The sequence below is a fragment of the Macrosteles quadrilineatus genome, unplaced genomic scaffold (assembly GCF_028750875.1).
Source record: "Macrosteles quadrilineatus isolate MER2022 unplaced genomic scaffold, UCM_ALF_1.0 Scaffold_5__1_contigs__length_97177068, whole genome shotgun sequence".
Lineage (NCBI taxonomy): Eukaryota > Metazoa > Arthropoda > Insecta > Hemiptera > Cicadellidae > Macrosteles > Macrosteles quadrilineatus.
In genome coordinates, this window is record NW_026542598.1 from 87,042,445 (window position 1) to 87,070,356 (window position 27,912).

General features: G+C 36.4%; 1 protein-coding gene across 1 annotated transcript; it reads right to left on the reverse strand.

Annotated features, from left to right (window-relative positions):
- Window positions 1-1,942: 1,942 nt before the first annotated feature.
- On the reverse strand, window positions 1,943-27,350 carry LOC128995928 (uncharacterized). The gene is made up of 9 exons (XM_054420984.1): window positions 27,260-27,350; window positions 25,538-25,786; window positions 23,922-24,081; window positions 22,564-22,676; window positions 22,090-22,227; window positions 20,430-20,779; window positions 19,520-19,634; window positions 17,994-18,169; window positions 1,943-3,256 (listed from the first exon to the last, which is right to left on the reverse strand). Exons 2-8 carry the CDS (start codon window positions 25,730-25,732, stop codon window positions 18,014-18,016), a joined length of 1,227 nt encoding a protein of 408 aa, XP_054276959.1. The 5' UTR covers window positions 25,733-25,786; window positions 27,260-27,350; the 3' UTR covers window positions 1,943-3,256; window positions 17,994-18,013.
- Between the last annotated feature and the right edge of the window lie 562 nt (window positions 27,351-27,912).

Genomic DNA, 27,912 nt, shown 5'->3' on the forward strand with positions numbered 1-27,912 from the left:
AAGAATAAATAATATTTGCAAAACAAAATTCTTAGGTAGACAAAAATAGCGAAAATCATATTAAATTTGAAAGAAATTTACCAATTTTTGAAAGTAGGGCGTTTTTTTGAATGTGAAGGAGTGTGATTTTCGAAAAACTCCTGAAAGTGTTTTGTAGAAAATTTAATTCCTGATCATTTAAATTCTTTTAAGTCTTTTATAGCTCTAACCGTTTTAGAGCTATAGCCATTTAAAAAAACGTGTTTTATTCGTTTTCAGGTGTCAGCCATTTTAGATTTTTGAGGGGGTTAGAATTTGAAAAAAGGACTTTTGCAAATTTCACCGTTAATGTAAGATCCGATAAAAAAATACTACAAAGCTTCAAGTCTCTAGCACGTTTCTAAACGGTTCAGATGAGCACACGAATTTGACCACTTTCAATGGCATTCTCCGATATAATAACATAGAGGGGAAATTCGAGATTTGGGGGGGGTTAAAATTTGAAAATATCATTTTTCAAAATTTTTGAAGGGGTTTGGGCCCAAGACCAAGAAGCGTGACGAATTTAAACTCCCTATCACCTCTACAAGTGCCCAAACATTTTGTATACCTGAGTCAGTTACATATGCGGCTGTATAGTATATGCACATGCGCCCCCACCCTAAGTTGTTTTGTTAACCACCCCTGGAGGCAACGACATGGGGTTTTACACTCACCTCGGCCCCCATTACCAAAATCAAAAGTCATTTTAAATTAATCTTTTACTTACTTTTAATAACGAGGGAGTTAAAAGCCGTTTGCCGATTAGCGTTTTTCGCAACTTTGCGCCCCCACCCCTAAGTTTTTGACCACCCCATGAGGCGACGACATGGGTTTTTACACTTACCTAGGCCCCTTTTACTAAAATTAAAAGTCATTTTAAATGAATCTTTTACTTACGTTCAATAACAAGGGAGTTAAAAGTGGTTTGCCGATTAGCGTTTTTCGCAACTTTGCGCCCCCACCCCTAAGTTGTCGACCACCCCTGGAGGCGACGACATGGGTTTTAGCGAATTTCCCTCTATAGGGAAGTAGCTATTACCGTAGGTCTCATGGTAAGACCTAAGCCCGGGACCGATTTACTTTTTCATTTTGATGTCCCCAGAGGCCAAAAACACCATTTCTTCAAATTTTTATATATCTATATATAGATATATATATATATATATATATATATATGTGTCCATCCGCACGATAACTTGAGTAATTTTTGTTCGATTTTGATAACATTTGGTTTGAAGGTGTAAGGCGGGATAAACTTGAATGAGTTCGCGAACCAGCATGATCGGACTATGGGAACGGGGGTTTATGGGGGGTTCTATGGGGTAAAATTAGGGTTTTCCCATTTTTTACCCTAAAAACACGAAATTTCACAATTTCTTTTTAAACCATTTTGTAGAGCTTAAAAAAACAAATAACTTAGTATATTGAAGTGTTATTATGCGCCTATTTGTTACGGAGAAAATTCAAAAAAATTGTAATTTTGAAATTCCCATGTTATTCTTATGGAGAATAAGTCAACTGTTGTAGTTTACTTACTATGAACATATTTTGATCGATTTTGGAAAATACTTTTATTTCTTACTAAACTATTATCAATTTATTAAAAAAAATCTTTTTTATCCTCCCTGTTGCAGCAAACCTAAGTACTCGTTAAACTTATTCTATTTAAATAGGAAATAAATGTGCTATTTTTATGGAGGAATTTTAGTGTAAATCCAATCAGGTTAATGGAAATTCGCTTAGTCTGCAGGTTTGCTGCGGCGGGGGTATTTTTACACTCACCTATGCCCCCATTACCAAAATCAAAATCTCTGACTCTTTTCATGCATACTCAACTGCACCTAACGCCTGTACTACAGGGTGAGGCACAAGCTTCATCGTTAGGACTTAAGATTAAAGGAGGAAATAAAAAATACACACATAACAATAATAAATAATCATTTCCTTGTGCTAAACTCAATATAACACAAAATACAACGGGCTCGACTGAACAAGATTTAACCAGGTACCAATTGCTATCACTTATTTTCCAGCTAAATATATACAATATTGGCAAGTAGTAAAACATATTTACATAATCTGGAAATGAATTTGGATTTAGTTTTGTTTAAAAACAGTTTACAATGCTGATAGTAAAATAACACAGTTACCGATATATCAATATAACATCACAAGCTTGAAATTACATATTTACAAAACTACAATTCTAAAAAATTAACATATCAAACATTAACACTTAACATACCATTGTTATCCCTGATAACTTTGAAGCAAGTTCTGAAGACAAATGTTTTTTTTTTAAGATTTTAAGGCGCATAAAATAGTTATAGTGAGCTATCTGTTTCTTTTAGTTAAATTGCTAGTTTTTTTAAACCTTAAATTCTTATTTTTTTATTAGTCTTTGCAATAACAAAGATAATTAAAGACTTTATTCCCAGCTAGTTGATAATTCTAACACTGGTTGTATTCTACAGTACAAATTTATCTTAGTACAGAAATAGAAGAAATTGTTATTGGCTTTAAACTTAAAATAAAGCTTTGCACTAGCAAATTCAGAGATGTAAAGAAAACGTGCCCGGTGTCAGTTGATTTCAAAGTTAGTCAAATAAAATGTAGCAGAGGGTTTCAACATAAATAGATTGATATGGAATATATTTTTTGTTTGTCTCACTAACGTATTAGAAACAAAACTAAAAATGGTTACAACAAGCAAAGCTAAGGTGTATCAAAAACATACATATAAATAGACAGTTCTATAAATCATAGTATTAAAATATGTGGTTTTATATTTTCAAGTTATGTCTCTTTGAAAAAAAGGTCTAACTTTTATTGGAAAGAGGTAACTTAGTCTTTAAATAATAACAACTGTTAGTGTTATGTTTGGAATATAAAATTCAGTTTTGCATTTGGTTTATTAGATAAAAATATTTTTTACTAGACTTACGTTTAAACTACATATTTACAAACTCAACTGTAGTCTTACAGTCAAAAGGTCCACAGTAATAACAACCATTGAGTTAAGTATTGAAAGTTATAACATTTTTACAATAAATATAATTTGGAGGTATATTTTACATTAATTTTAATATTCGTGGAACGGAAAATAAAGTTGTTATTACAGTGGTTAGGTTAGGTCAGATCCAAGATAACGCAGCCAGCAGCCATTTTGTTTCAAGATAGAAGAAGACTCAGACAGCTGCTTGCATCTCCGTAAAGGATTTTCAGACTTGCTTACCTGCGCAGAAACTCCAATTATAATTGTTTGTGAAAGGATTTTGTAACCATCCATAAAAATTATATAAGTACAACAGGATGCTTTAATTTTTTTAAAGGTTTTAATAATTCTAGCTATAATAAATTGGTAGTTGTACCTTAAGTACATTCAAAAATAGTAACTGACTGAAAAGTTAACGCATTTTTGGGAGTTTTCTAATGTGTCCCTGCATTTTAATTTTTTCCTCAAGCCACTAAATGTTAGTAGAGCGACAAGGGTGGATTCTAGGGATTATAGGCTAGGTTAAGCTAGTTTTTGGTAAAAAAAAACATGGTTGAACAAAAATGTACTTTAGTTATATACACACATATTATCAAGCAAAAATCATTTTGCTAAGTGTGATGTAGCACTTAGGTTATGGTATGTTAATAATAGTATGACATTTTTAGATGTTTTGCTAGCTCTTCGCTCGGGTAAACTTTTAAGTTGTAAATGAATTCATCAACCTAATATATATATATATATTTTTTTAACAAGAATTTATTTACAATCTATTAGCAGTTAATATTATGAATCAACATTGGATGATGGATATAAACTACCAATTAGATGAATCACTTTTCCATGCACTTAGAAAATAGGCAAGAACATCTACAAGAAAATGTAAATTCACTTCCATAAGTTCCAGAGTTATAAAAAAATAACACATAATATATTGTTTATATGCTATTTGTATCATGTCAGGTAACATTTCTCATTCTTATCCCAACCTTTATATTATACAGCCGGATGTGTAACTAGTAACGTATACTAATGTTTGGGCACTTCTAGATGAGCTAGAGACGTGAAATTTTCGGTGTTTTGAAGGTCTAGTGCCCAGACCCCCGGGAAAAATCTGAAAAGTGGCATTTTCCTCTTCCAACCCCCCCTAAATTAACGATTTCCCCCCCATGTTATTCTTATGGGAAATAACGTTGAAAAACACCAATTTTCGTACGCTCATCTGAACCGTTTAGAAACGTGCTAGAGACTTGGAATTTGCATAGTATTGTACTATGGGATCTTAAATTACCGGTATAATCCTTAAAAACCCCATTTTCAAAATTCTACCCCCCCAAAAAAAAATCCATAAAAATTTCGGTTTTCGGAAAAACATGTTTTTTTAAAACGGCTGTAGCTCGAAAACCGTAAGAGCTAGAATCGATTTGAGGAAAAATCGTGAGTTCGAAATTAAATTTTCTACAAGACAGTTTTGTCTGAGAAGGCGTCATATCGAAATTCGCACTCCTTCACCTTCAAAAAACGCTCTAACTCCAAAAATTGTGAAAATCCTCTATTTTTTTACGTGTTTTTAATTTTTAAAACGACTTTTCGTATATATATTTCTACTTTTTATGCTCCCAACATTTAAAGGAATGTCCCTAGAGTGACCTTCAATAATTTTTACCTACAAAAAAAATTCAAAATGGCGGATTTTTAATAAAAAAGATTGTTTTTTAATGTATTTCTTATGGAGAATTAACATGCGTCGACAGGCAAACTAGACGTAAACGTCAGTAGGTGAAATATGGGCGTTTGGTGACAGAAAAAACATTTTTGTCACTTCTAGAGTAGCTAGGGAGCTGAAATTTTTGTTTAAAGGTTCGTCTGGGTACCAAACCACGCAGAGAGTCCCAAAATTTAGTTTTTCCAACTGAAACCCGCCAAAAGAAATCCCGTAAAACCCTAGTTTTTTTGGGAAAAACATGTTTTATTTAAACTGCTGTAGCTTGAATACGGTAAGAGCTAGAATCGATTTGAGGGAAAATCGTAGGTTCAGAATTAAATTTTCTACAAGACAGTTTTCTCGAAGAAGGGGTCATATCGAAAATCTGACTCCTTCACCTTCAAAAAACGCTCTAATTCGAAAAATTTTAAAAATTCTTGATTTTTTGGTGTTTTTAATTTATAAAACGACTTTTCGTACATATATTTGTACTTTTTATGGTCTTAACGTTGAAAAGAAAGTCCCTTGAGTGACCTTCTATAATTTTAACATACTAAAAAATTTAAAATGGCGGGTTTTTATTCAAAAAGGTACTTTTTAACGCTTTTTTAACGTATTCCTTATAGAAAATTAACATGCTTATACACGCAAACGAGATCAAAATGTAAGGAGGTAAATTATAATGGATATTTACACCAATACCATTCTAACCCCCCCCTCTTTCATCCCCATTAATAAAATGTTACCATTAGCAACAGGGTGCAGCACTAATATTTTTTTTAAATCTATGACAATAGCTAATTTGCAACCAAAAGGTGAGTGAGCGTAGCGAACGAGCTAACCTAAAGGCAAGTGAGCGCAGCGAACGAGCTCCAACCTAAAGGTGAGTGAGCGTAGCGAACGAGCTAACCTGAAGGCAAGTGAGCGCAGCGAACGAGCTCAAACCAAAATGTGAGTGAGCGTAGCGAACGAGCTAATCTGAAGGCAAGTTAGCGCAGCGAACGAGTTCCAACCTAAAGGTGAGTGAGCGTAGCGAACGAGCTAACCTGAAGGCAAGTAAGCTCCAACCTAAAGGTGAGTGAGCGTAGCGAACGAGCTAACCTGAAGGCAAGTGAGCGCAGCGAACGAGCTCCAACCGAAAAGTGAGTGAGCGTAGCGAACGAACTAGGCTGAGGGCAAGTGAGCGCAGCGAACGAGCTAACCTGAAGGCAAGTGAGCGCAGCGAACGAGCTCCAACCTAAAGGTGAGTGAGCGTAGCGAACGAACTTCAACCAGGATTTGATTGAGCCATGCGTTTAGTTAAATTTTTTCCCATCTCCACCCCAAATTCGTGTTTAAACCTGAAATTTTACCTTTTTCCCCTATTTTTGGTGATTTTTACTGCGCAATATCCCCATATTACCTCACTCTAACTCCTAAGACTTTATATCGATGCTTATTGATGTGAAGAAAGTTTTAGAGGTTGTGACTTAGCAAATTTTATTCATCATAGCACCAGCCCTACATCGAGACTCTAACATGTCGAGACTGGTTTGGTTTGCACTAAACAACCCCCCTATGGAATACTTCGCAACTGCAAAGTTATCACTACGTCTTTTACGCAAAAATGTTTCCCCCTGTCCTGTCCCATCCTGTCCCCCGTGACAATTTCTCATCACGGCTACTATTAAAAGGGGGCCTGGGGGCGGAGCCCCCAGCGAGCACAAGGCGAGTCTATATAACTATACAGCCCGATGTGTAACTCACTGACAGGGGATACAAATTCTAAACCACTTCTAGATGAGCTAGAGACTTGAAATTTTCGGCGTTTTGTAGGTCTAGTGTCCAAACCCCCGGAAAAATTCCGAAAAGTAGCATTTTCCCATTTCAACTTTCCCTAAATTGACAATTTCCCCCCCGTGTTATTCTTATGGGAAATAACATAGAAAATTCCCGACTTTGGTAAGCTCATCTGAAAAACTTAGAAACGTGCTAGAGACTTGAAATTTGCGTAGTATTGCACTATGGGATCTTATGTTACCGGTGAAATTCGTAAAAACCCAATTTTCAAAATGCAACCCCCCCAAAAAAATTCCATTAAAAACGCCCTTTTTTGGGAAAAACATGTTTTTTTAAAACAGCTGTAGCTCAAAAACGGTAAGAGCTAGAATCGATTTGAGGAAAAATCGTGAGTTTGGAATGAAATTTTCTACAAGACATTATTAAGCGTTTTTCGAAAATCGCACTCCTTCACCTTCAAAAAACGCCCTACTTCCAAAAATTGTGAAAATGCTCGATTTTTTTAACGTGTTTTTAATTTTTAAAACGACTTTTCGTTCGTATATTTGTACTTTTTATGCTCCCAACATTAAAAGGAAAGTGCCTCAAGTGACCTTCTATAATTTTAACGTACTAAAAAAAATTAAAAATGGCGGATATTCAATAAAAAATATTATTTTTAACGTATTTCTTATGGAGAAATAACATGCTACGACAAGCAAACTAGAAGTAAACGTCAGTAGGTGAAATATGGGCGTTTGGCGACAGAAAAAGCATTTTTGTCACTTCTAGAGTTGCTACGGAGCTGAAATTTTTTGTAAAGGTTTGTCTGGGTACCAAACCATCCAGAAAGTCCCAAAATTTAGTTTTTTCCAACCGAAACCCATTAAAAGAAATCCCTTAAAACCCTAGTTTTTGGGAAAAACACGTTTTTTTAAAACTGCTGTAGCTCGAAAACGGTAAGAGCTAGAATCGAATTGAGGGGAAATTGTATGTTCAGAATTAAATTTTCTACAAGACACTTTTCTCAAATAAGGGATCATATCGAAAATCTGACTCCTTCACCTTCAAAAAACGCCCTACTTCGAAAAATTGTGAAAATTCTTGATTTTTTTGGTGTTTTTAATTTATAAAACGACTTTTCGTACATATATATGTACTTTTTATGGTCTTAACGTTGAAAAGAAAATCCTTTGAGTGACCTTCTATAATTTCAACGTGATAAAAAATTTAAAATGGTGGGTTTTCATTCAAAAAGGTAGTTTTTAACTCTTTTTTAACGTATTCCTTATAGAAGATTAACATGCTTATACACGCAAACGAGATCTAAATGTAAGTAGGTGAATTATGGATATTTAGACCAATCCCATTCTAACCCTCCCTCTTTCATCCCCATTAATAAAATTTTACCATTAGCAACAGGGTGCAGCCCTATTATTTTTTTAAATTTATGACAATAGCTAATTTGCAACCAACAGTTGAGTGAGCGTAGCGAACGAGCTAACCTAAAGGCAAGTGAGCGCAGCAAACAAGCTCCAACCTTAAGGTGAGTGAGCGTAGCGAACGAGCTAACCTAAAGGAAAATGAGCGCAGCGAACGAGCTCCAACCTAAAGGTGAGTGAGCGTAGCGAACGAGCTAACCTGAAGGCAAGTGAGCGCAGCGAACGAGCTCCAAACTAAAGGTGAGTGAGCGTAGTGAACGAACTTCAACCAGGATATAATTGAGCCATGCGTTTAGTTTAATTTTTCCCATCTTTCCCACCCCAAATTCGTGTTTAAACCTGAAATTTTACCTTATTTTCCCTATTTTTGGTGATTTTGACTGCGCAAGGGGTCCATTCTTCATGCCGATGATTTTTACCAACCCCCCGCCCCCGAAGGGGGCCTATGATTATTTTAAAATATTATTTTACCTCACTCTAACTCCCAAGACTTTATATCGATGCTTATTGATGTGAAGAAAGTTTTAGAGGTTGTGACTTAGCAAATTTGATTTATCATAGCACCGGCCCTACATCGAGACTCTAACATGTCAAGACAGGTTTGGTTTGCACTAAACAACCCCCCCCCCCCCCTATGGAATACTTCGCAACTGCGAAGTTATCACTACGTCTTTTACGCAAAAATGTTTCCGGACAACATCCTGTCCCCCGTGACAATTTCTCATCACGGCTACTATTAAAAGGGGGCCTGGGGGCGGAGCCCCCAGCGAGCCAAAGGCGAGTCTCTATATTTATACAGCCGGATGTGTAACTGATGAGGTATACTAATTCTAGACCACTTCTAGACGTGCTAGAGACTTGAAATTTTCGGTGTTTTGTAGGTCTAGTGCCCAAACCCCCGGGAAAATCCCGAAAAGTAGCATTTTCCCCGTCCAACCCCCCCTAAATTACCGATTTCCCCCCCATGTTATTCTTAGGGGAAATAACGTTGAAAAACACCGATTTTCGTACGCTCATCTGAAACGTTTAGAAACGTGCTAGAGACTTGGAATTTGCGTAGTATTGTACTATGGCATCTTAAATTACCGGTGAAATTCGTAAAAACCCCATTTTCACAATTCTACCCCCCCAAAAAAATTCCATAAAAATTTCGGTTTTTGGAAAAACATGTTTTTTTAAAACGGCTCTAGCTCGAAAACCGTAAGAGCTAAAATCGATTTGAGGAAAAATCGTGAGTTCGAAATTAAATTTTCTACAAGACAGTTTTGTCAGAGAAGGCGTCATATCGAAATTCGCACTCCTTCACCTTCAAAAAACGCTCTAACTCCAAAAATTGTGAAAATCCTCTATTTTTTTACGTGTTTTTAATTTTTTAAACGTCTTTTCGTATATATATTTCTATTTTTTATGCTCCCAACATTAAGAGAAAAGTTACTTAAGTGACCTTCTATAATTTTAATTTACGAAAAAAAATTTAAATGGTGGATTTTCAATCAAAAAGGTAATTTTTTACGCATTTTCTTATGGAGAATTAGCATGTTTTGACAGGCATGTTCGGGCACTTCTAGACGTGCCAGGGAGATGAAATTTGGCACGCACGTGGGTCTTGGGCCCATCCGCTCGGTAAAATTCCGAATAGTCGCATTTTCCTCTTTCAACCCCCTCTAAATTAACAATTCCCTCCCCATGTTATTCTTTTGGGAAATAACATTGAAAAATACCGACATTCGTACGCTCATCTGAACCGTTAAGAAACGTGCTAGAGACTTGAAATTTTGTAGTTTTGTAGTACGGGATCTTACATTACCGGTGAAATTAGTAAAAACCCCATTTTCAAGATTCAACCCCACCAAAAATATCTATTAATAAACCCTATTTTTGGAAAACACGTTTTTTTTTTACAGCTGTAGCTCGAAATCGGTAAGATCCAGACGCGATTTGAGGAAAAATCGTAGGTTCGCAATGAAATTTTCTACAATACAGTTTTGTCCGAGAAGGCGTCATATCTAAATTCGCACTCCTTCACCTTCAAAAAACGCTCTAACTCCAAAAATTGTGAAAATCCTCTATTTTTTTTACGTGTTTTTAATTTTTAAAACGACTTTTCGTATATATATTTCTACTTTTTATGCTCCCAACGTTGAAAGGAAAGTCCCTTGAGTGACCCTCAATAATTTAAACCCACAAACAAATTCAAAAAGGCGGATTTCCAATTTAAAAGATGATTTTTTAAGCATTTTCTTATGGAGAATCAGCATGCGTCGACAGGCAAACTAGACGTAAACGTCAGTAGATAAAATATGGGCGTTTGGTGACAGAAAAAACACTTTTGTCACTTCTAGAGTAGCTAGGTAGTACCATTAGCAACAGGGTGCAGCACTATTATTTTTTTAAACTTATGTATGACAATAGCTAATTTGCAACCAAAAGGTGAGTGAGCGTAGCAAACGAGCTAACTTGAAGGCAAGTGAGCGCAGCGAACAAGCTCCAACCTAAAGGTGAGTGAGCGGAGCGAACGAGCTAACCTAAAGGCAAGTGAGCGCAGCGAACGAGCTAACCTGAAGGCAAGTGAGCGCAGCGAACGAGCTCTAACCTAAAGGTGAGTGAGCGTAGCGAACGAGCTAATCTGAAGGCAAGTGAGCGCAGCGAACGAGCTCCAACCTAAAGGTGAGTGAGCGTAGCGAACGAACTTCAACCAGGATTTGATTGAGCCATGCGTTTAGTTTAATTTTTTTCCCATCTCCACCCCAAATTCGTGTTTAAAGTAGTACGGGATCTTAGCAACAGGGTGCAGCACACTATACAGCCGGATGTGTAACTGAGGGATACAAATTCTAGACCACTTCTAGATGAGCTAGAGACTTGAAATTTTCGGTGGTCGTAGGTCTAGTGTCCAAACCCCCGGGAAAAATCCGAAAAGTCGCATTTTCAAATGTTAACCCCCCCGAAATTTCGAATTTCCCCCCCCCATGTTATTCTTATGGGAAATAACATTGAAAAATACCGAAATTGGTACTCTCATATGAACCGCTTAGAAACGTGCTAGAGACTTCTAATTTGCGTAGTATTGTAGTATGAGATCTTATATTACCGGTGGAATTTGCAAAAGTCCCATTTTCAAATTTTAACCCCCTCAAAAATCCAAAATGGCGGACCTCTGAAAACGAAAAAAACCCTTTTTTTCAACCGGATGTAGCTCGAAAACGGTAAGAGATAGAAAAGATTTGAAAGTATATCCAGGAACAGGAATTAAATTTTCTACAAAACCCTCTTAGGCGTTTTCCGAAAATCGCACTCCTTCAGCTTCAAAAAACGCCCTACTTTCAAAATTTGGTAAATTTTTATTACATTTTTACCGGTTTTCGCCATGTTTTCATACTTAAATAATTTTTTTTTCAAAAAATATTATTGCTTTGTATTCTCCTTACTTTACTTTAAATTTTACTCATCACATGTTTTTTCGTAACTTTACTCCTTGACCCCCAAAACTTAATTTTAATCTCAAAATTTGAAGGTTTTTTGCCACTTTTACGAGCCCCGTGTTATTCTTATGGAGAATAAGATTGAAATATAATGACTTTGGTATGGTCATATGAATCGTTTAGAAATGTGCTAGAGACTTGTAATTTGGTAGTATTGTAGTAAGGGATCATAAGCTAATGGTGAAATTTTCAAAAGTCCCATTTTCAAATTTTAACCCCCCCAAAAATCCAAAATGGCGGACCTCTGAAAACGATAAAACACGTTTTTTTCAAACGGATTTAGCTCGAAAACAGTAAGAGCTAGAAAAGATTTGAAAGTATATCCAGGAACAGGAATTAAATTTTCTACAAAACCCTTTTGGATGTTTTCCGAAAATCGCACTCTTTCGGGTTCAAAAAACTCCCTACTTTCAAAATTTGGTAAATTTCTTTCAACTTTTTACCGGTTTTCGCTATTTTTTCATACTTAAATCATTCCTTTTTGCAAATATTATTATTGCTTTGTATTCTCCTTACTTTAGTTTAAATTTTACACGATACGTCTTTTTTCGTAACTTTACTCCTTAACCCCCAAAACTTAGGTTTAATGTCAACATTTGAAGGTTTTTTACCACTTTTACGAGCCCCATGTTATTCTTATGGAGAATAACATTGAAAAATGCCGACTTTAGTATGCTCATCTGAACCAATTAGAAACGTGCTAGAGACTTGAAACTTGGTAGTATTGTAGTATGGGATCTTACATTACCGGTGAAATTCCCAAAAGTCCCATTTTCTAATTTTAACCCCCCCAAACATCCAAAATGGCGGACCTCTGAAAACGAAAAAACAAGTTTTTTTAATCGGATGTAGCTCGAAAACAGTAAGAGATAGAAAGGATTTGAAAGAATCTTAGCGAAAGGAAATTAAATTTTCTACAAAACCCTAACCTGCGTTTTCCAATAATCGCACTCCTTCAGCTTCAAAAAACGCCATACTTTTAAAATTTGATAAATTTCTTTCAAATTTTTACCGGTTTTCGCTATTTTTTCATACTTAAATAATTACTTTTCGCGAATATTATTATTGCTTTGCATTCTCCTTGGTTCTTGTATTCTTCTTACTTTAAATTCTACTCCTTTAATAATTTTTCGTATCTTTACTCCTTAACCCCCAAAACTTAGGTTTAATTTCAAAATTTGAAGGTTTTTTACCACTTTTACGAGCCCCATGTTATTCTTATGGAGAATAAGATTAAAATATAATGACTTTGGTATGGTCATATGAATCGTTTAGAAACGTGCTAGAGACTTGGAATTTGGTACTATTGTAGTAAGGGATCATAAGTTTATGGCAAATTTTGCAAAAGTCCCATTTTTAAATTTTACCCACCTTAAAAATCCAAACTGGCGGACCTCTAAAAACCACAAAACACATTTTTTTTCAATCGCCTATAGCTCGAAAACAATAAGAGATAGAAAAGATTTGAAAGGATTTTCATGAACGGGAATCAAATTTTCTACAAACCTTTATTTGGTGTTTCCCGAAAATCGCACTCCTTAACCTTCAAAAAACGCCCTACTTTCAAAATTTGGTAAATTTCTTTAAATTTTTACCGGTTTTCGCCATTTTTCATACTTAAATAATTTGTTTTTGCAAAAATTAATATTGCTTTGTATTCTCCTTACTTAACTTTAAATTTAAAACACTACGTGTTTTTTCGTAACTTTACTCCTTGACCCCCAAAACTTAGGTTTAATGTCAAAATTTGGGGCCCCCCAATATTATTCCTACAGGTGCATCGGTCTAAATCAATTTTAACCAATTCTAGATTAGCTAAAGATGTGAAATTTGGCTCAATTGTAGGTCATGCGCCATGGCCCATTTGTATTTACCCCCAACCAAAAAAGGGGACCTGGGGGCGTCGTATTTTCAACCCCCCACCCAAATATTGAATCCTCCCCCCCCTAATGTTATTCTTACAGGTGCATAAGTCTAAATCACGTTTACCCATTTCTAGATTAACTGGATATCTGAAATTTGGCATGATTGTTGATCTTGCGCCCTTTTCAAAATTGACATTTTACAAATATAACTCCCCCCCCCCACGAAAATTAGAATCCCCCCAATGTTATTCCTACAGGTGCATCGGTCTAAATCAATTTTACCCACTTCTAGATTAGCTAAAGATCTGAAATTTGGCTCAATTGCAGGTCTTGCGCCATGGCCCATTTCTTTTTACCCCCAACCAAAAAAAGGGGGCCTGGGGGCGGAGCCCCCAGCGAGCCAAAGGCGAGTCCATATTAATATACAACCGCATGTGTAACTCACTGACTCACTGATCAGGTATACTAAAGATTGGGCACTTCTAGAGTAGCTAGGGAGCTGAAATTTTCGGTGGAGGTCCGTATGGGTCCCAGACCACCAGGAAAATCCCAAAAAGTTACATTTTCAAAATGCAACCCCCCCAAAAAAATTCCATTAAAAACGCCCTTTTTTGGGAAAAACATGTTTTTTTAAAACAGCTGTAGCTCGAAAACGGTAAGAGCTAGAATCGATTTGAGGAAAAATCGTGAGTTCGGAATTAAATTTTCTACAAGACAGTTTTATCAGAGAAGGCGTCATATCGAAATTCGCACTCCTTCACCTTCAAAAAACGCTCTACTTCCAAAAATTGTAAACATTCTTGATTTTTTTAAGTGTTTTTAATTTTTAAAACGGCTTTTCGCACATATATTTCTGCTTTTAATGCTCCCAACGTTGAAAGGAATGTCCCTAGAGTGACCTTCAATAATTTTAACCTACAAAAAAAATTCAAAATGGCGGATTTTTAATAAAAAAGATCGTTTTTTTACGTATTTCTTATGGAGAATTAACATGCGTCGACAGGCAAACTAGACGTAAACGTCAGTAGGTGAAATATGGGCGTTTGGCGACAGAAAAAAACATTTTTGTCACTTCTAAAGTAGCTACGGAGCTAAAATTTTTTCTGAAGGTTTGTCTGGGTACCAAACCACCCAGAAAGTCCCAAAATTTAGTTTTTTCCAACCGAAACCCACCAAAAGAAATCCCTTAAAACCCTAGTTTTTTGGGAAAAACACGTTTTTTTAAAACTTCTGTAGCTCGAAAACGGTAAGAGCTAGAAACGATTTGAGGGAAAATCGTAGGTTCAGAATTAAATTTTCTACAAGACACTTTTCTCAAAGAAGGGGTCATATCGAAAATCTGACTCCTTCACCTTCAAAAAACGCCCTACTTCCAAAAATTGTGAAAATTCTTGATTTTTTTGGTGTTTTTAATTTATAAAACGACTTTTCGTACATATATTTGTACTTTTTATGGTCTTAACGTTGAAAAAAAGTTCCTTGAGTGACCTTCTATAATTTCAACGAACTAAAAAATTTAAAATGGCGGGTTTTCATTCAAAAAGGTTTTTTAACGAATTCCTTATAGAAAATTAACATGCTTATACACGCAAACGAGATCTAAATGTAATTAGGTGAATTAAGGATATTTAAACCAATCCCATTCTAACCCCCCCTCATCTTTCATCCCCATTTATAAAATTTTACCATTAGCAACAGGGTGCAGCACTATTACTTTTTTAAATTATGACAATAGCTAATTTGAACCAAAAGGTGAGTGAGCGTAGCGAACGAGCTAACCCGAAGGCAAGTGAGCGCAGCGAACGAGCTCCAACCTAAAAGTGAGTGAGCGTAGCGAACGAGCTAACCTGAAGGCAAGTGAGCGCAGCGAACGAGCTCCAACCAAAAAGTGAGTGAGCGTAGCGAACGAGCTAACCTGAAAGCAAGTGAGCGCAGCGAACGAGCTCCAACCTAAAGGTGAGTGAGCGTAGCGAACGAGCTAAACTGAAGGCAAGTGAGCGCAGCGAACGAGCTCCAACGTAAAGGTGAGTGAGCGTAGCGAACGAACTTCAACCAGGATTTGATTGAGCCATTTTACCTCACTCTAACTCCTAAGACTTTATATCGATGCTTATTGATGTGAAAAAAAATTTAGAGGTTGTGACTTAGCAAATTTAATTTATCATAGCACCGGCCCTACATCGAGGCTCTAACATGTCAAGACTGGTTTAGTTTGCACTAAACAACCCCTCTATGGAATACTTCGCAACTGCCAAGTTATCACTACGTCTTTTACACAAAAATGTTTCCGGACAAAAAATGTTTCCGGACAACATCCTGTCCCCCGTGAACATTTCTCATCACGGCTACTATTAAAAGGGGGCCTGGGGGCGGAGCCCCCAGCGAGCACAAGGCGAGTCTAAATAATATACAGCCCGATGTGTTACTGACTCAGGTATACAAATTCTAGACCACTTCTAGATGAGCTAGAGACTTGAAATTTTCGGTGTTTTGTAGGTCTAGTGCCCAAACCCCCGGGAAAATTCCAAAAAGTGACATTTTTAAATTTTAACCCCCCCGAAATTAAGGGTTTCCCCCCCATGTTATTCTTATGGGGAATAACATTAAAAATGGCCGACTTTCGTGTGCCCATCTGAACCACTTAGAAACGTGCTAGAGACTTCAAATTTGCGTAGTATTGTAGTATGAGGTCTTACATTACCGGTGAAATTTGCAAAAGTCCCATTTTCTAATTTTAACCCCGCCGAAAATCCAAAATGGCGGACCTCTGAAAACGACAAAACACGTTCTTTTCAAAGGGCTATAGCTCGAAAACGGTAAGAGATAGAAAAGATTTGAAAGTATATCCAGGAACAGGAATTAAATTTTATACAAAACCCTCTTAAGCGTTTTCCAAAAATCGCACTCCTTCAGCTTAAAAAAAGGCCTACTTTCAAAATTTTGTAAATTTCATTCACATTTTTTACGGTTTTCGCTATTTTTTCATATTTAAATAATTTCTTTTTGCAGATATTATTAATGCTCTGTATTCTTCTTACTTTACTTCATATTTTACTCATTTAATGTTTTTTTGTATCTTTACTCCTTAACCCCCAAAACTTAGGTTTAATGTCAAAATTTAAAGGTTTTTTACAACTTTTACAAGCCCCATGTTATTCTTATGGAGAATAACATTGAAAAATGCCGACTTTAGTATGCTCATCTGAACCACTTAAAAACGTGCTAGAGACTTGAAACTTGGTAGTATTGTAGTATGGGATCTTACATTACCGGTGAAATTCCCAAAAGTCCCATTTTCAAATTTTAACCCACCCAAAAATCCAAAATGGCGGACCTCTGAAAACGAAAAAAACACATTTTTTCAACCGGATGTAGCTCGAAAACCGTAAGAGCTAGAAAAGATTTGAAACGATCTTAGCGAAAGTAAATTAAATTTTCTACAAAACCCTTTTAGGTGTTTTCCGAAAATCGCACTCCTCAACCTTCAAAAAACGCCCTACTTTCAAAATTTGATAAATTTCTTTCAACTTTTTACCGGTTTTCAATATTTTTTTAAATTCATAAACAATTCCTTTTTGCAAATATCATTATTGCTTTGTGTTCTCCTTACTTTACTTTAAATTTTACACATTACATGTCATTTCGTAACTTTACTCCTTGACCCAAAATACTTAAGTTTTTACCACTTTTACGAGCCCCATATTATTCTTATGCAGAATAAGATTGAAATTTGATGACTTTGGTATGGTCAAATGAATCGTTTAGAAATGTGCTAGAGACTTGAAATTTGTTAGTATTCTAGTAATGGATCCTAAGTTAATGGTGAAATTTGCAAAAGTCCAATTTTTAAATTTTAACACACCCAAAAATCCAAAATGGCGGATATCTAAAGACGATATAACACGTTTTTTACGGCTATAACTAAAAAGCAATAGGAGCTAGCCAAGATTTGAATGGATTTTCATGTTCAGGAATTTAATTTTCTACAAAACCCTTACACGTGTTTTCCGAAAATTTCTCCCCTTCGCCCCTAAAAAACGTCCTACTTTCAGAAATTGGTATTTTTCAAATTTTTACCGGTTTTCGCTATTTTTACATACTTAAATAATCACTTTTTGCAAATATTATTAATGCTTTGTATTTTCCTTGGCTTAATTTCGGTTTTAATCATACATGTTTTTTCGTAACTTTACTCCTTGACCCCCAAAACTTAAGTTTAATCTTTTTGCAAACATTATTAATATTTTGTATATACTCTGGTTTACTTAAAGTTTAATCCCCCTATCGTATTTCCAACCCCCCCCCCCCCTCCAAAATATTATATTATCCCCCGCCCCAATGTTATTCTTACAGGTGCGTAAGTCTAAATCACGTTTACCCATTTCCAGATTAACTGGATGTCTGAAATTTGGCCCGATTGTAGGTCTTGCGCCCTGTCCCCCGTGGCTCATTTACCCCCAACCAAAAAAGGGGGCCTGGGGGCGGAGCCCCCAGCGAGCCAAAGGCGAGTATTGTTTATATAGACCAATTCAATAAAAATTACATTAGAACCTTTATTACAAGTCTCTTATGGTGATTATTAAGTAAGACTCATTAACGAGGTAAACTTTGTATAGACTTTGCAAAAACATTTGATAAGGGGCAATATAAAAACGAGGATACTTGAAAATAACACTTGTTATCAAGGGTGACTTGTTATCGAGGTTTCACTGTGTAAACACTTACCGTCTCACACATTACTGGGATCAGAGGACTTGCGACGCGGAGGACTGGCTGTAGTAGATGATGGCTGCTGTGAAGTTGACACCAGCTGCTAGTACAAACACAGGGAACCATCGTCCGTGTGAGGTGGTTACCAGCTCCGCTGTGAGTGGTCCACACAGTATACCAGGGATGGTAGCCTACAGTAGACAAACAACTTTCAACACTACACATAATCAGGTTGGTCACAGAACTCTGGGGAAAAATTCACACATTTCCCCCGGTTTCCCATTGCCAAGTGTACCTTTTTACTAGGGATCTAGGGGTCCCCAATATTTTTGAGTGGGTTGTGTCAACTCTTGGGGGATCAGTTTGTAAATAATTACTCAGCTAAGCTTGGGCCAAATCAATCCGAGCGTGTATTTCTGCGGTTGCGGAAAGCATTAGCAAAGATGCACAATCGAAAGTAACACTTTCTTTGCGATCTCATGGGATGATGATTTTACCATGAACAAAGATTGTGACGATATTTCCATTACCTCGGAGGATAATTCCGATTTTGACGTGACTGCAGAAGATATACTAGATTTTTTTTTTTTATTGCAGAAGCTGTTCTAGATTTTACCATGACCATAGAAAATGTTCTTCATTTTGTTGAGATCGCGGAAGATGTTCAAATTTTAACCATGACCATGGAAGACGTTCACGAATATGTCGTGCCCGTAGACAATGTTCAAGATTTCGCCATGACCGGCGAATGGGAAGGCGATGTTTTGACAGTCGGTTTTTCATTTAAATGGGGTTTCATGAGCGTTTACACAGGCAATACAGTACATCCCAGGGTAAAAAAGACTCTTGTAAATTAGTCTTAAATATATATTACAACAGTAGGGCACTAAAATCTCAAAATACTTGTATAATTCTCACTCTTGGCAATCAGGAAGATATTACAAGTTGTGTAAATAACATTTTACGTTTTTTTTTTTACTTTTTCATTGAAACGGCGACCATACAAAATAGGTATTTTAAGCCAAGTATGAATGAAGATGAGTGCAGGTTGTGTGGCGCGATCTTGTAGTCTTGTTAGTGACTAAGGCCGATATATTCCTTAGACACAGCTGTTGATTAATATCCCATACAGCTAATGGCAACTAAGGGACCTACAGTTTTTAGTGGAATCCAAACCACATTTTTGCCATGGTATTAACAAATTGGTCTAATTATCAGGATAGTACTGCGGATAGTTGTAGTACTCACTAGTGCGGACGTTAATTCACACCAGGGAGTATCGCATCCACAGTGCATGCCCATAAATTTCCACAATTTGTGACCTCATAGTAGCTGGATTACAGGACGACGCCACCGTCCCAGTCATGGTAACTGCTTATGGTAAGCTTATAAATTGCATTTATCAACTGGTTGGTGCCATCCTCATTCTTTTAAGCTGACGACGGTCTCTTAAAAACTTGTTACAAAATAGTAGTAAGTGAGATAAACGAGTAATTAATTAACATACAGTACCCTAACAGTAGTCACTAGTCAGCACTTACCAGAGTGTTTGAGATGGCGAATGTGATGCCTGCGTGGTTGGGTGCAATATCCGCGTGGTTGCTGAGGTGTCCGGCGGAGTTGCTGGCACACAAACCCATCGATATTGATACAAACCTGCAGCAAACATGTTATTGTATCAAACGCATGTGTATGATAAGAAGCACATTGGAATTTTGTTGGATTAGCACACTTACCTGAATGGGAATGGGTCTAATCTGGCACAAGAAACACAACTACTTTTACTTTGTATTGTACATAAAAATTAGAATATTTCATTCACTGACAGCATTTTCGACCGAGAAAGGTATCAGTTTGGAAGTAAGAACTTTAGGTCCAATTGTAGCCTAAGAAAGTGTCAATGAAATACTTACATTTTTGTGTATGTGTAAATTTGTTTGTTTCCTTGTGCTGACTTGGACTCTTTCCTATTCAACTAAACTAAGCCTATAGACCTAACAAAGATGTGTGTGTGCCACTAACTGTAAAGCTATTCCAGATAGCTGTGGCTTCAATTTCTGGGTCTTACAACTGCATCTGTTGATTTGAGAAATTGAGGTAATATTCTTATTGTCTCGTAGTAAACAAACCCGTGACTACAATAAGCTTAACGAAACCGCCAGAATACCTTTCATCAACCTAAGGCAACCAAAATCATAGCATAAAAAATAATGTTCATGGTCATTTTATATAATGCAAGCAGGTCCCAGAAGGTTGCGGCATTACCACATTATCCATGGTCATTGGCAATTGGCCGGAATTAAACACCGGATATTACTAACCGAAGCCCTGTGCTCTTCCAATAGATGAGCTGGCTCCCCTAAGAGTAAAAAATAGTTGTTAAGAGGCAATTCTATATGGCATCCATAAATTTAAAGAAAATAACATGCAGCTCGTAATTTATATACTTACACGACAGCAGCCAGTAGATTGTCGACTGCGCAGAACGCCAACAGGAATATCCCGGGTCCGATGAGTCCCACACTGGTCATGAGTCTGCGTACAGACAGCACAGACCAGCGACGGCTCACCAACCTGTCGGCAAAGTGGCCTGCCACAATGCCGATAAGACTGTTGACAATGTACGGGACTGCGGTGAGACTGATGCTCTCCTTGTTGGCTCCAAGATTACGAGAGAGATAAGTCGGCAGCCACTGCATAATGATGTAGTTGGACCAGTTCATGGCAAAGTGAGCCACGTACACGGCCCATAGCGGCCAATGACATACAAACTCTGTCCATCTCACGTTGGTGTTGGTTACCTAAATCACAGTATTATTAACACCACAAACGTTTGTGTTTGTAGACACAAATAGTGTTTTCCAAGAAGTGTATACCTACTACATTTTAATCTTACAATTTAAAAAATCATGTATTCTCTCTGTATTAGAAGAAAAACTAATATCATACAGGGTTGGTACTAAATTTGGAAAATAAAACTCCCTGACTTTTCCAGGTTTTCCAGACTGATATTATACTTTTTCCAGGTATACCGTAAGCCGATATCGACTAATCAAAATCAAGAATTACTAGGAAAAATGTAAATATTTAACTTATTTAATCACTCCCAAACACAAAACTTGTGTTCAAACATATCGATTCCTCCCCAGTACCGATAACAAACTATCGAAATAAAAATGTGTATCAGTGTTTATGTCGTTCTTTTTGCCATTAGTCATCACCCTGACAAAAACATGTTTAGAGCAAAATGTAGCATATCTGTAAAAAAGTAGTCTTTCAAGAGAATTTCCAGAATTTGTTCATAATTTCCTGACTTTTCCAGGTTTTCCAGGGGTTTCCTGACCGTACGAACCTTGATCAAGCACTTTTTTATGACTGAATAAAAGGGTGAGTGTTTGAGGGGTCTGCGGTCTCTGAAATGTTAGGGTTGACTGGGCCAACAGTTGGCTAAAGTTCTCTGTTTGGGCTGAAAATAAGTTTTAAGCAAAACTCTTGTCAGATCATTAATATTATAGAATTTAAAGCAGAATTTTTTGATCCCAATAATCAACTGCAAAGATTGCAGGATAAACTAACAATTTTGGATACTTTGGTATTATACCGACCACACCTAAATTGGGTTAGGTTTCCACACCTAGGTTAGGTTAGGTTAACCTATAGAGATAATCTATAAGATGACCGGAATATAACCTAAAATAACCTAACCAATATAGTTGTGGTCAGTAAAATACCAAAGTGCCATTTTGCCTCAACCGCGGAAGATGTACTTATGATTTTGCTGCAATTACAGAAGACGTTCTAGATTTCACTGCGTGGTTAAATATATCCTATCAACGGATTATAATATTCATGGGCGTAGCTTGACGCTAAGGGGGGGGGGGCTACACCAAGGGGGTCTGGGAGGTATTCTGGAAAATTTGTGAAAATTAAACCTGTACACTTGTGTTTTAGGCTATTTAGAGACATGTTGGCCCAACCCAACTTTTACCCGAGACCCAACCCGAGGTAAAAAAAGTCCAGCCCTATTAACATTTTTAAATTTAACACTCACATCAACCCAACTCTTCATGTTTAAATTTATAGTACGAATCTTAAAAAAAAATTTAATTACTTTAGGAACAAAGAGTGGAATCTCATCTTTGGCGAGGGAAGTGCTGTCGTTGTAGAAGATTAGCCAGATGAAGACCCACACGATACCCAGCGTTCCGAACAGGTAGAAACTTGTCTGCCACGCCAAATGAGGACAGATCTGTACACAGATAAAGATTTGTTACACTAGAAAATAAATGCTTATAGTTTAAAACGTTGTTTGTATGTGTATATACATACATACATACATACATACACTCAAGAGAACCTCTCACTTTGAGACCTACTTTTTTGTTTTAGCATGTTCCCCCACAGTAGGGAACATCATTATTGTCTTTGCCGATTGCAGCAAAATTTTGACATTACATGCAGTAAAAAATATAAATATATGCCCAAGGGAGGGGGCGGTTGCCCCCTTCCTCCTTCCTTGGATCCGCCACTGTTTAATTTTATAGTTTAGAAAAGTATTTTATTTATTTTCATTTTTACTACTTACAATAGAAGCAACAGTCTGGCCAACTGAACCAGCTGCCACTAGGTAGCCGAATGCTCTGGATCTCTCCTCGATCGGAACATTATGTGCGAAAATGTGGAAAATTGTTGGTAAGCCTGGCAAAAAAACAATGTATGAAATATATTTGCTCTTTGAATGTAATTTGTGACACTAACACAACATCCTTGACATTCGTTGATGACTGTGTCATTGAACTGGCAAAAATATCGGTTTAGTCAGTTAAATGATAATTGAGATAGTTAAATTTAAGATCATTTTAAAAATTGAGATAAAAAAATTTAAAAAAGAGATAATTTAAATTATAATTATAATTGCCTACACTTGACAAAGTCTCTCAGGGGTCGAAATATTGTGTGCACATGCACAATGTATTTTCTACATGTTCTATGGCCTACCTACACTTTCAAGGTAAGCTAGCTGCTATCCTACTTTTTTTACAATTTAAATTATAATTGAGATCAATTTAAGCTTGACTCTATGTAGCAATAGCAAACGCATCCAAAATGTCAGCTAGTAAGTAGAAATTTTCGATGCGTTGCTACTAGGCTAGAGGTGGGCGAGTTGTGATTTTTCAATTCAAGTATTTTTGCCAGTTTAAGAAAAGGATTATTTCCCTGGTACAACCTATAAAATACGTTTATAAGGGATATTGATCTTTATTTATGAGGGTTCTCTCAGGCTGATGAAAAATAAAAATGGCCACCATTCTGTAATGGGTCGAGATAGAGACCTTGACCTCTAGTTTTCACTGTTATTCTTTAAACTGATTGCCTTTGAATGAGGTGTCACTTAAGGGGTTTTACAATTGATATTTTTGAGCTGCCCCAAAATAACCCATTTTGGTGTTTGGGCAAAATTAGGATACCAACAAAAAAGTGTACTTTTATGCCATTTAGAAGTGTGCCGAGTTTGGTTTTCCTTGTTTAATCCATTACAAATTTAATAGGGGGTAACCTTACTTTCACCCTGCATAAATAGAACCTCTTCCCATGTGGAGTAATAGACTGCCCATTTCCATGCCAAAGTTTTAGCCAATTAAGGTCTGTAAATTAACATAGTTGAGTTGAACCACTGACAAATTTCGCTGTCAATAACCGATTTTGTATGCGCCGACTTTTTAAACAAGCCATACTGGCACTACTTACAACTTTAGTATCTTTTATGCCTCATCATTTACAAACGTATTGAAAACTTGGAGGAAATAGAGTTATGACAGTAGCACACTAAGAGAGGGCCCCTTCAACTATTTATTTGAATCAAAAATTGGCTTCAGCTAGTTTATAAATGAGATGTGTCTAAAACTCAATGATAGAACCGTACAATTAGAGAAGCAAACCTACCGAGGCCCTCGCCAAGTCCTAGTAACACTCGGCAGAATATCAACGAAGGTATGGATGTGGCTAGCAATGGAGTAACCGAGGTGGAGACTGACCATAGGAATACTGCGAAGAGAAGAACGGTTTTTCCTCCAAACCTGCTCGCAGCACAGGCTCCTATCACCTTTAAATGAGAATACTAGGTTAGATTACATTAGATTTAGGCCTATGACTCTACTACAGCTATGTATAGGAAATGACGTTGAGATTTCCTTGTTAAATACAATTTTTTTTATATTGAAAGTAAATGTTTCTCATGAACAGGCAGGGGAAGGGAAAGAAGAACTAATAAAAATATAAGATGAAGAGGCCTAGTTGATGTATATACAGTGCACTCCTGATTAACCGAGGTTGTTGGGGTTGGGGCCAAGAATACCTCCAAATCTCTGGTCATTCTTACATTAAAATTATAGTAGGCTATGGTAATGGTTATTCCAAGTACAGTAGAACCCCAGTTAACCGAAACGGTTCCATAAAATAGTACAGGGCTAAAATATAAGTAATATGTCAAGTAAAATGCTTTAATAATTTCATTTGTTTAGTTTAAAATATTTTCTAACCCATTGTAACATTTCTGTCTAGCTGAAATAAAAGACTGTTTTATAGACATTGTTTTACCTTTATTTTTTCCAACTCACCGTGGTAATACCCCTATATTTAGCATATGACGGGTTTTAACCGAAAAATAGGTTATCCAAAACAGCTCTCTCCCTTTATTTCGGTTAACCGGAGTTCTACTGTTTTCATTTTAATAAATCACAAATTGCTTTGCTACTTTCGCTTTAGCTATAGCAGAAACACACTTTAATAAAGTAGCTTGATAGGCTATTGATTACTGTTGGAAAATAAAAAATATATAGCCTATTATAATGGACTAAAATGACTTCGGATAACCTGAGGGTTCGGATTATCAATAGTGTACTGTGCCTAAATGTAAACGTATAGGGAAGAACACGTTTAATTTAGTAGCTCAATATGAGGCTAGGTCAACTGACAAACGTTTAATTTTAGTTCTCATGAAGATTCCTGTTTTATTTGCCTTTAGGTTAAGTTTAAGGTTTAACAAAGACTGCTGATTTGACCTAGCTTTATAAGTTCATTTACTACAGTTGTATATACAAAATGTGTAGTCTCCCATTTACACCGGACAGTATGGCTTGGACTCTGACAAGATTAAAAGGTGGTTCAGGTGAAAGTTACTCACCCATTTAAACAGGACCGCGTTAAGGGTCAGTGGAGCCCTGGGCAAACCCAAAAGCAGTGCCCCCATTTTTTCCTAGTGCGGGCAGGCGGTGGTTAAGGGGCACCCGGTGGGCGCCCCTGGGCATATGCCCAGTCTGCCTGTTTATACCTGCATTTAAACTCTATAGGAAATGTGCCTCATTTTGTTGCACCACCATCAAAGAGTTTTATTGAATGTGTAGTTTTTATCTTTTCATAAAACCACCAACCTTTTTGCAAGTTTTTTGTTTGTTTTAGCGGTATAACCAATTAACTTGTTAAATCACATTCTTAAGCTGTAGCTTAAATGTAGACAAACTATGAATACCAAAAAGAGATCTAAATACACATTAGCCTACCTGACTTGTAAAATAGCCGAAAGCAAAGGCAGACAATATCCACCCTTGCCAGTGAAGGCTCCATTTGAATTGGTCGGTCATTGGAACAATGGCAATCGGCATGATCACTCTGTCTGCTGCGTTTATAAAGTTGGCAATGGAACACAGCCCGACGATCCTTGACGTCTTGGGCTGCATTCTTGCGTTGTGTAGCATCTCGACTGGATCTGATTTATGATTCTACATTATAAACAGCCTATTCGGAGAAACCTGTAACAGTGAACAGTTCAGTTCTGTGGAAATTTTTTAAAACAAGGTATTAGGTTCCTATTTTGACTCCAAGCAGGGCCAATTCTGAGCCAAGATGACTATTGTCGTTAGGCTACCGCTCAATGACCATCGGCAATGTTACTAGTCCATGGGAATTACCAACAATATAAGGGTTTGGACTCATCTCTTAGGTAAAGAAATAAGTTATGGCCAATGGTGTTGAAGAGTAGGCTACAAAAATATGGATAAAAATTTGGATTAGTTTATTTTATAATAATAATGAACAAGGTAGGATTTATGAAAAAAAAAAGTTGACGTGTTGTGTAGGCTAACTTAAATTTACAAACACAGGTATGTCAATTCATATTTGTGTCCTCTTTTTTCATGAGTTTAGAAGAAGGTAAAGTTGTCCAAAAGGTACCTTGTTTGAAATTTTGAAGGTTTTTCTTTACTAAATGATTGCTTCAAAAATCATAATTGAAAGCTCATTAGGTACTTTAGCAAAACTTTGATATCCAACTACAATTTGATTGATAAGTTATAGGCTAACAATTTTTGTTTAGGTTATGATAAGTTTGGTTATTGATTGAATCAATACTTTTGTGATCGATAAGTTAACTACGGGCAAAATTGAAATATTACCTTCATCAGCCAGCTCCTGTATTGTTACCAATGTTACGGCCGTTTCAGCATCACTGTAGGTCTACCATCATCAGGCTATTCAGCCAAAAGGCGTCGTTATAACACAAAAACCTTACACGAAACACACACATAGTCAAAACAGGGTTTTAAAAAACAGGCCTGTTGAGGAACGTACACTTCCACACTCGAGCAAGTAGCTGAAATTGGTAAGCAAGTAGCTGTATTGGTAACAATACAGGAGCTGGCTGACGTAGCTAATATTTCAATTTAGTTGTAGAACCAGCTCAGGGGCGAGAAAATATGGATTATATTAATATGCCTGGAGTCGGATATTGATTTTGGTTTCAATTTTTCCAAGGGTCCTCGACAATGTTATTCTCAAGTAGGTAGCCTACCTCACAGTTCATAGAACCTACCAATAAAACTGATGTATTGTAAAAATTAACCTACTAACTTAAGTTAGGTTGCCGGTACCTGTTTTTGCTATAAAAAAAAATATCAATTTGAAAATTCCTAATAAGATTTTAAACATATGGTTTTATGTATTTTAGCCTAAGTTATGCTATTTTGCAATAACAAAAATAATCATTACAGACTTTAAGGATTAATTGGAAAATTTTAAAGTCTACATTTCTACACAAACAATTTATTCAGTTTATGTTGTGTTTGACAGACCTTTGACAAAGGTTTACAAACAACAAGATGTTGACTAACTTAGTTTCTAGCCTACTTCATCGTTTTTATAACCAACATTGAAGTCATTCGAGTGCAACTAAAATTTCAAGGGGAAACAAAAAAGAAAGTAAATAATTACTCTTGATCAATCTTTACCTTATGCCAACTCACAATCAAACGAAACGAAACAATTTTGTAACTCTCAGGTTAGGTTTACATACACTAATTTGACAATTGGCTGTTTGCTCGTTTGCTCTAGTTTGTAGGTAGGTGATGGCAAAGCAGCAAAGCTAGCAAAAAGCAAAATCTCCCAGATCGCTCACATGTTCCTATCCTAGAGAAACAGTACACGCATCCAATCAGCTGATAAAATAACTGTTGACAGTACAGTTGTTAAAAAATTATTTTTTAGCGACAGATATAATTATATCATTTTAAAATAATTAAAAAAGGGTACTATGGTGTATTATTTATTAACATTAATTACAGTAGTAGTAGTAGTTTGATATTGTTCACACGTGAACAATATCAAATATAATATATATTTGTATATATATATATTCTTGAAGAGATCTTGATAGAGTTTATAGTTCATGATAAATGTGACGAATTGTGGATATTTATAGGGATTCTCTGTGGATGCGATGCTCCCTGGTGTGGATTAACGTCCGCACTAGTGAGTACTACGACTATCCGCAAGTACTATCCTGATAATTAGACCAATTCGTAAATTACAAGGAAAAAATGTGGTTCGGACTCCACTATAAACTGTAGGTCCCTTAGTTGCCATTAGCTGTATGGGCTATTAA

Coding starts and splice junctions, on each gene's coding strand:
- LOC128995928 (XM_054420984.1), bottom strand. CDS start 25,732: ATGCTACACAACGCAAGAATGCAGCCCAAGACGTCAAGGATCGTCGGG. Junction 22,228..22,563: donor GCCAGACTGTTGCTTCTATT/GTAAGTAGTAAA, acceptor ATCTGTGTACAG/ATCTGTCCTCATTTGGCGTG. Junction 20,780..22,089: donor TTCCACTCTTTGTTCCTAAA/GTAATTAAATTT, acceptor ACTGTGATTTAG/GTAACCAACACCAACGTGAG.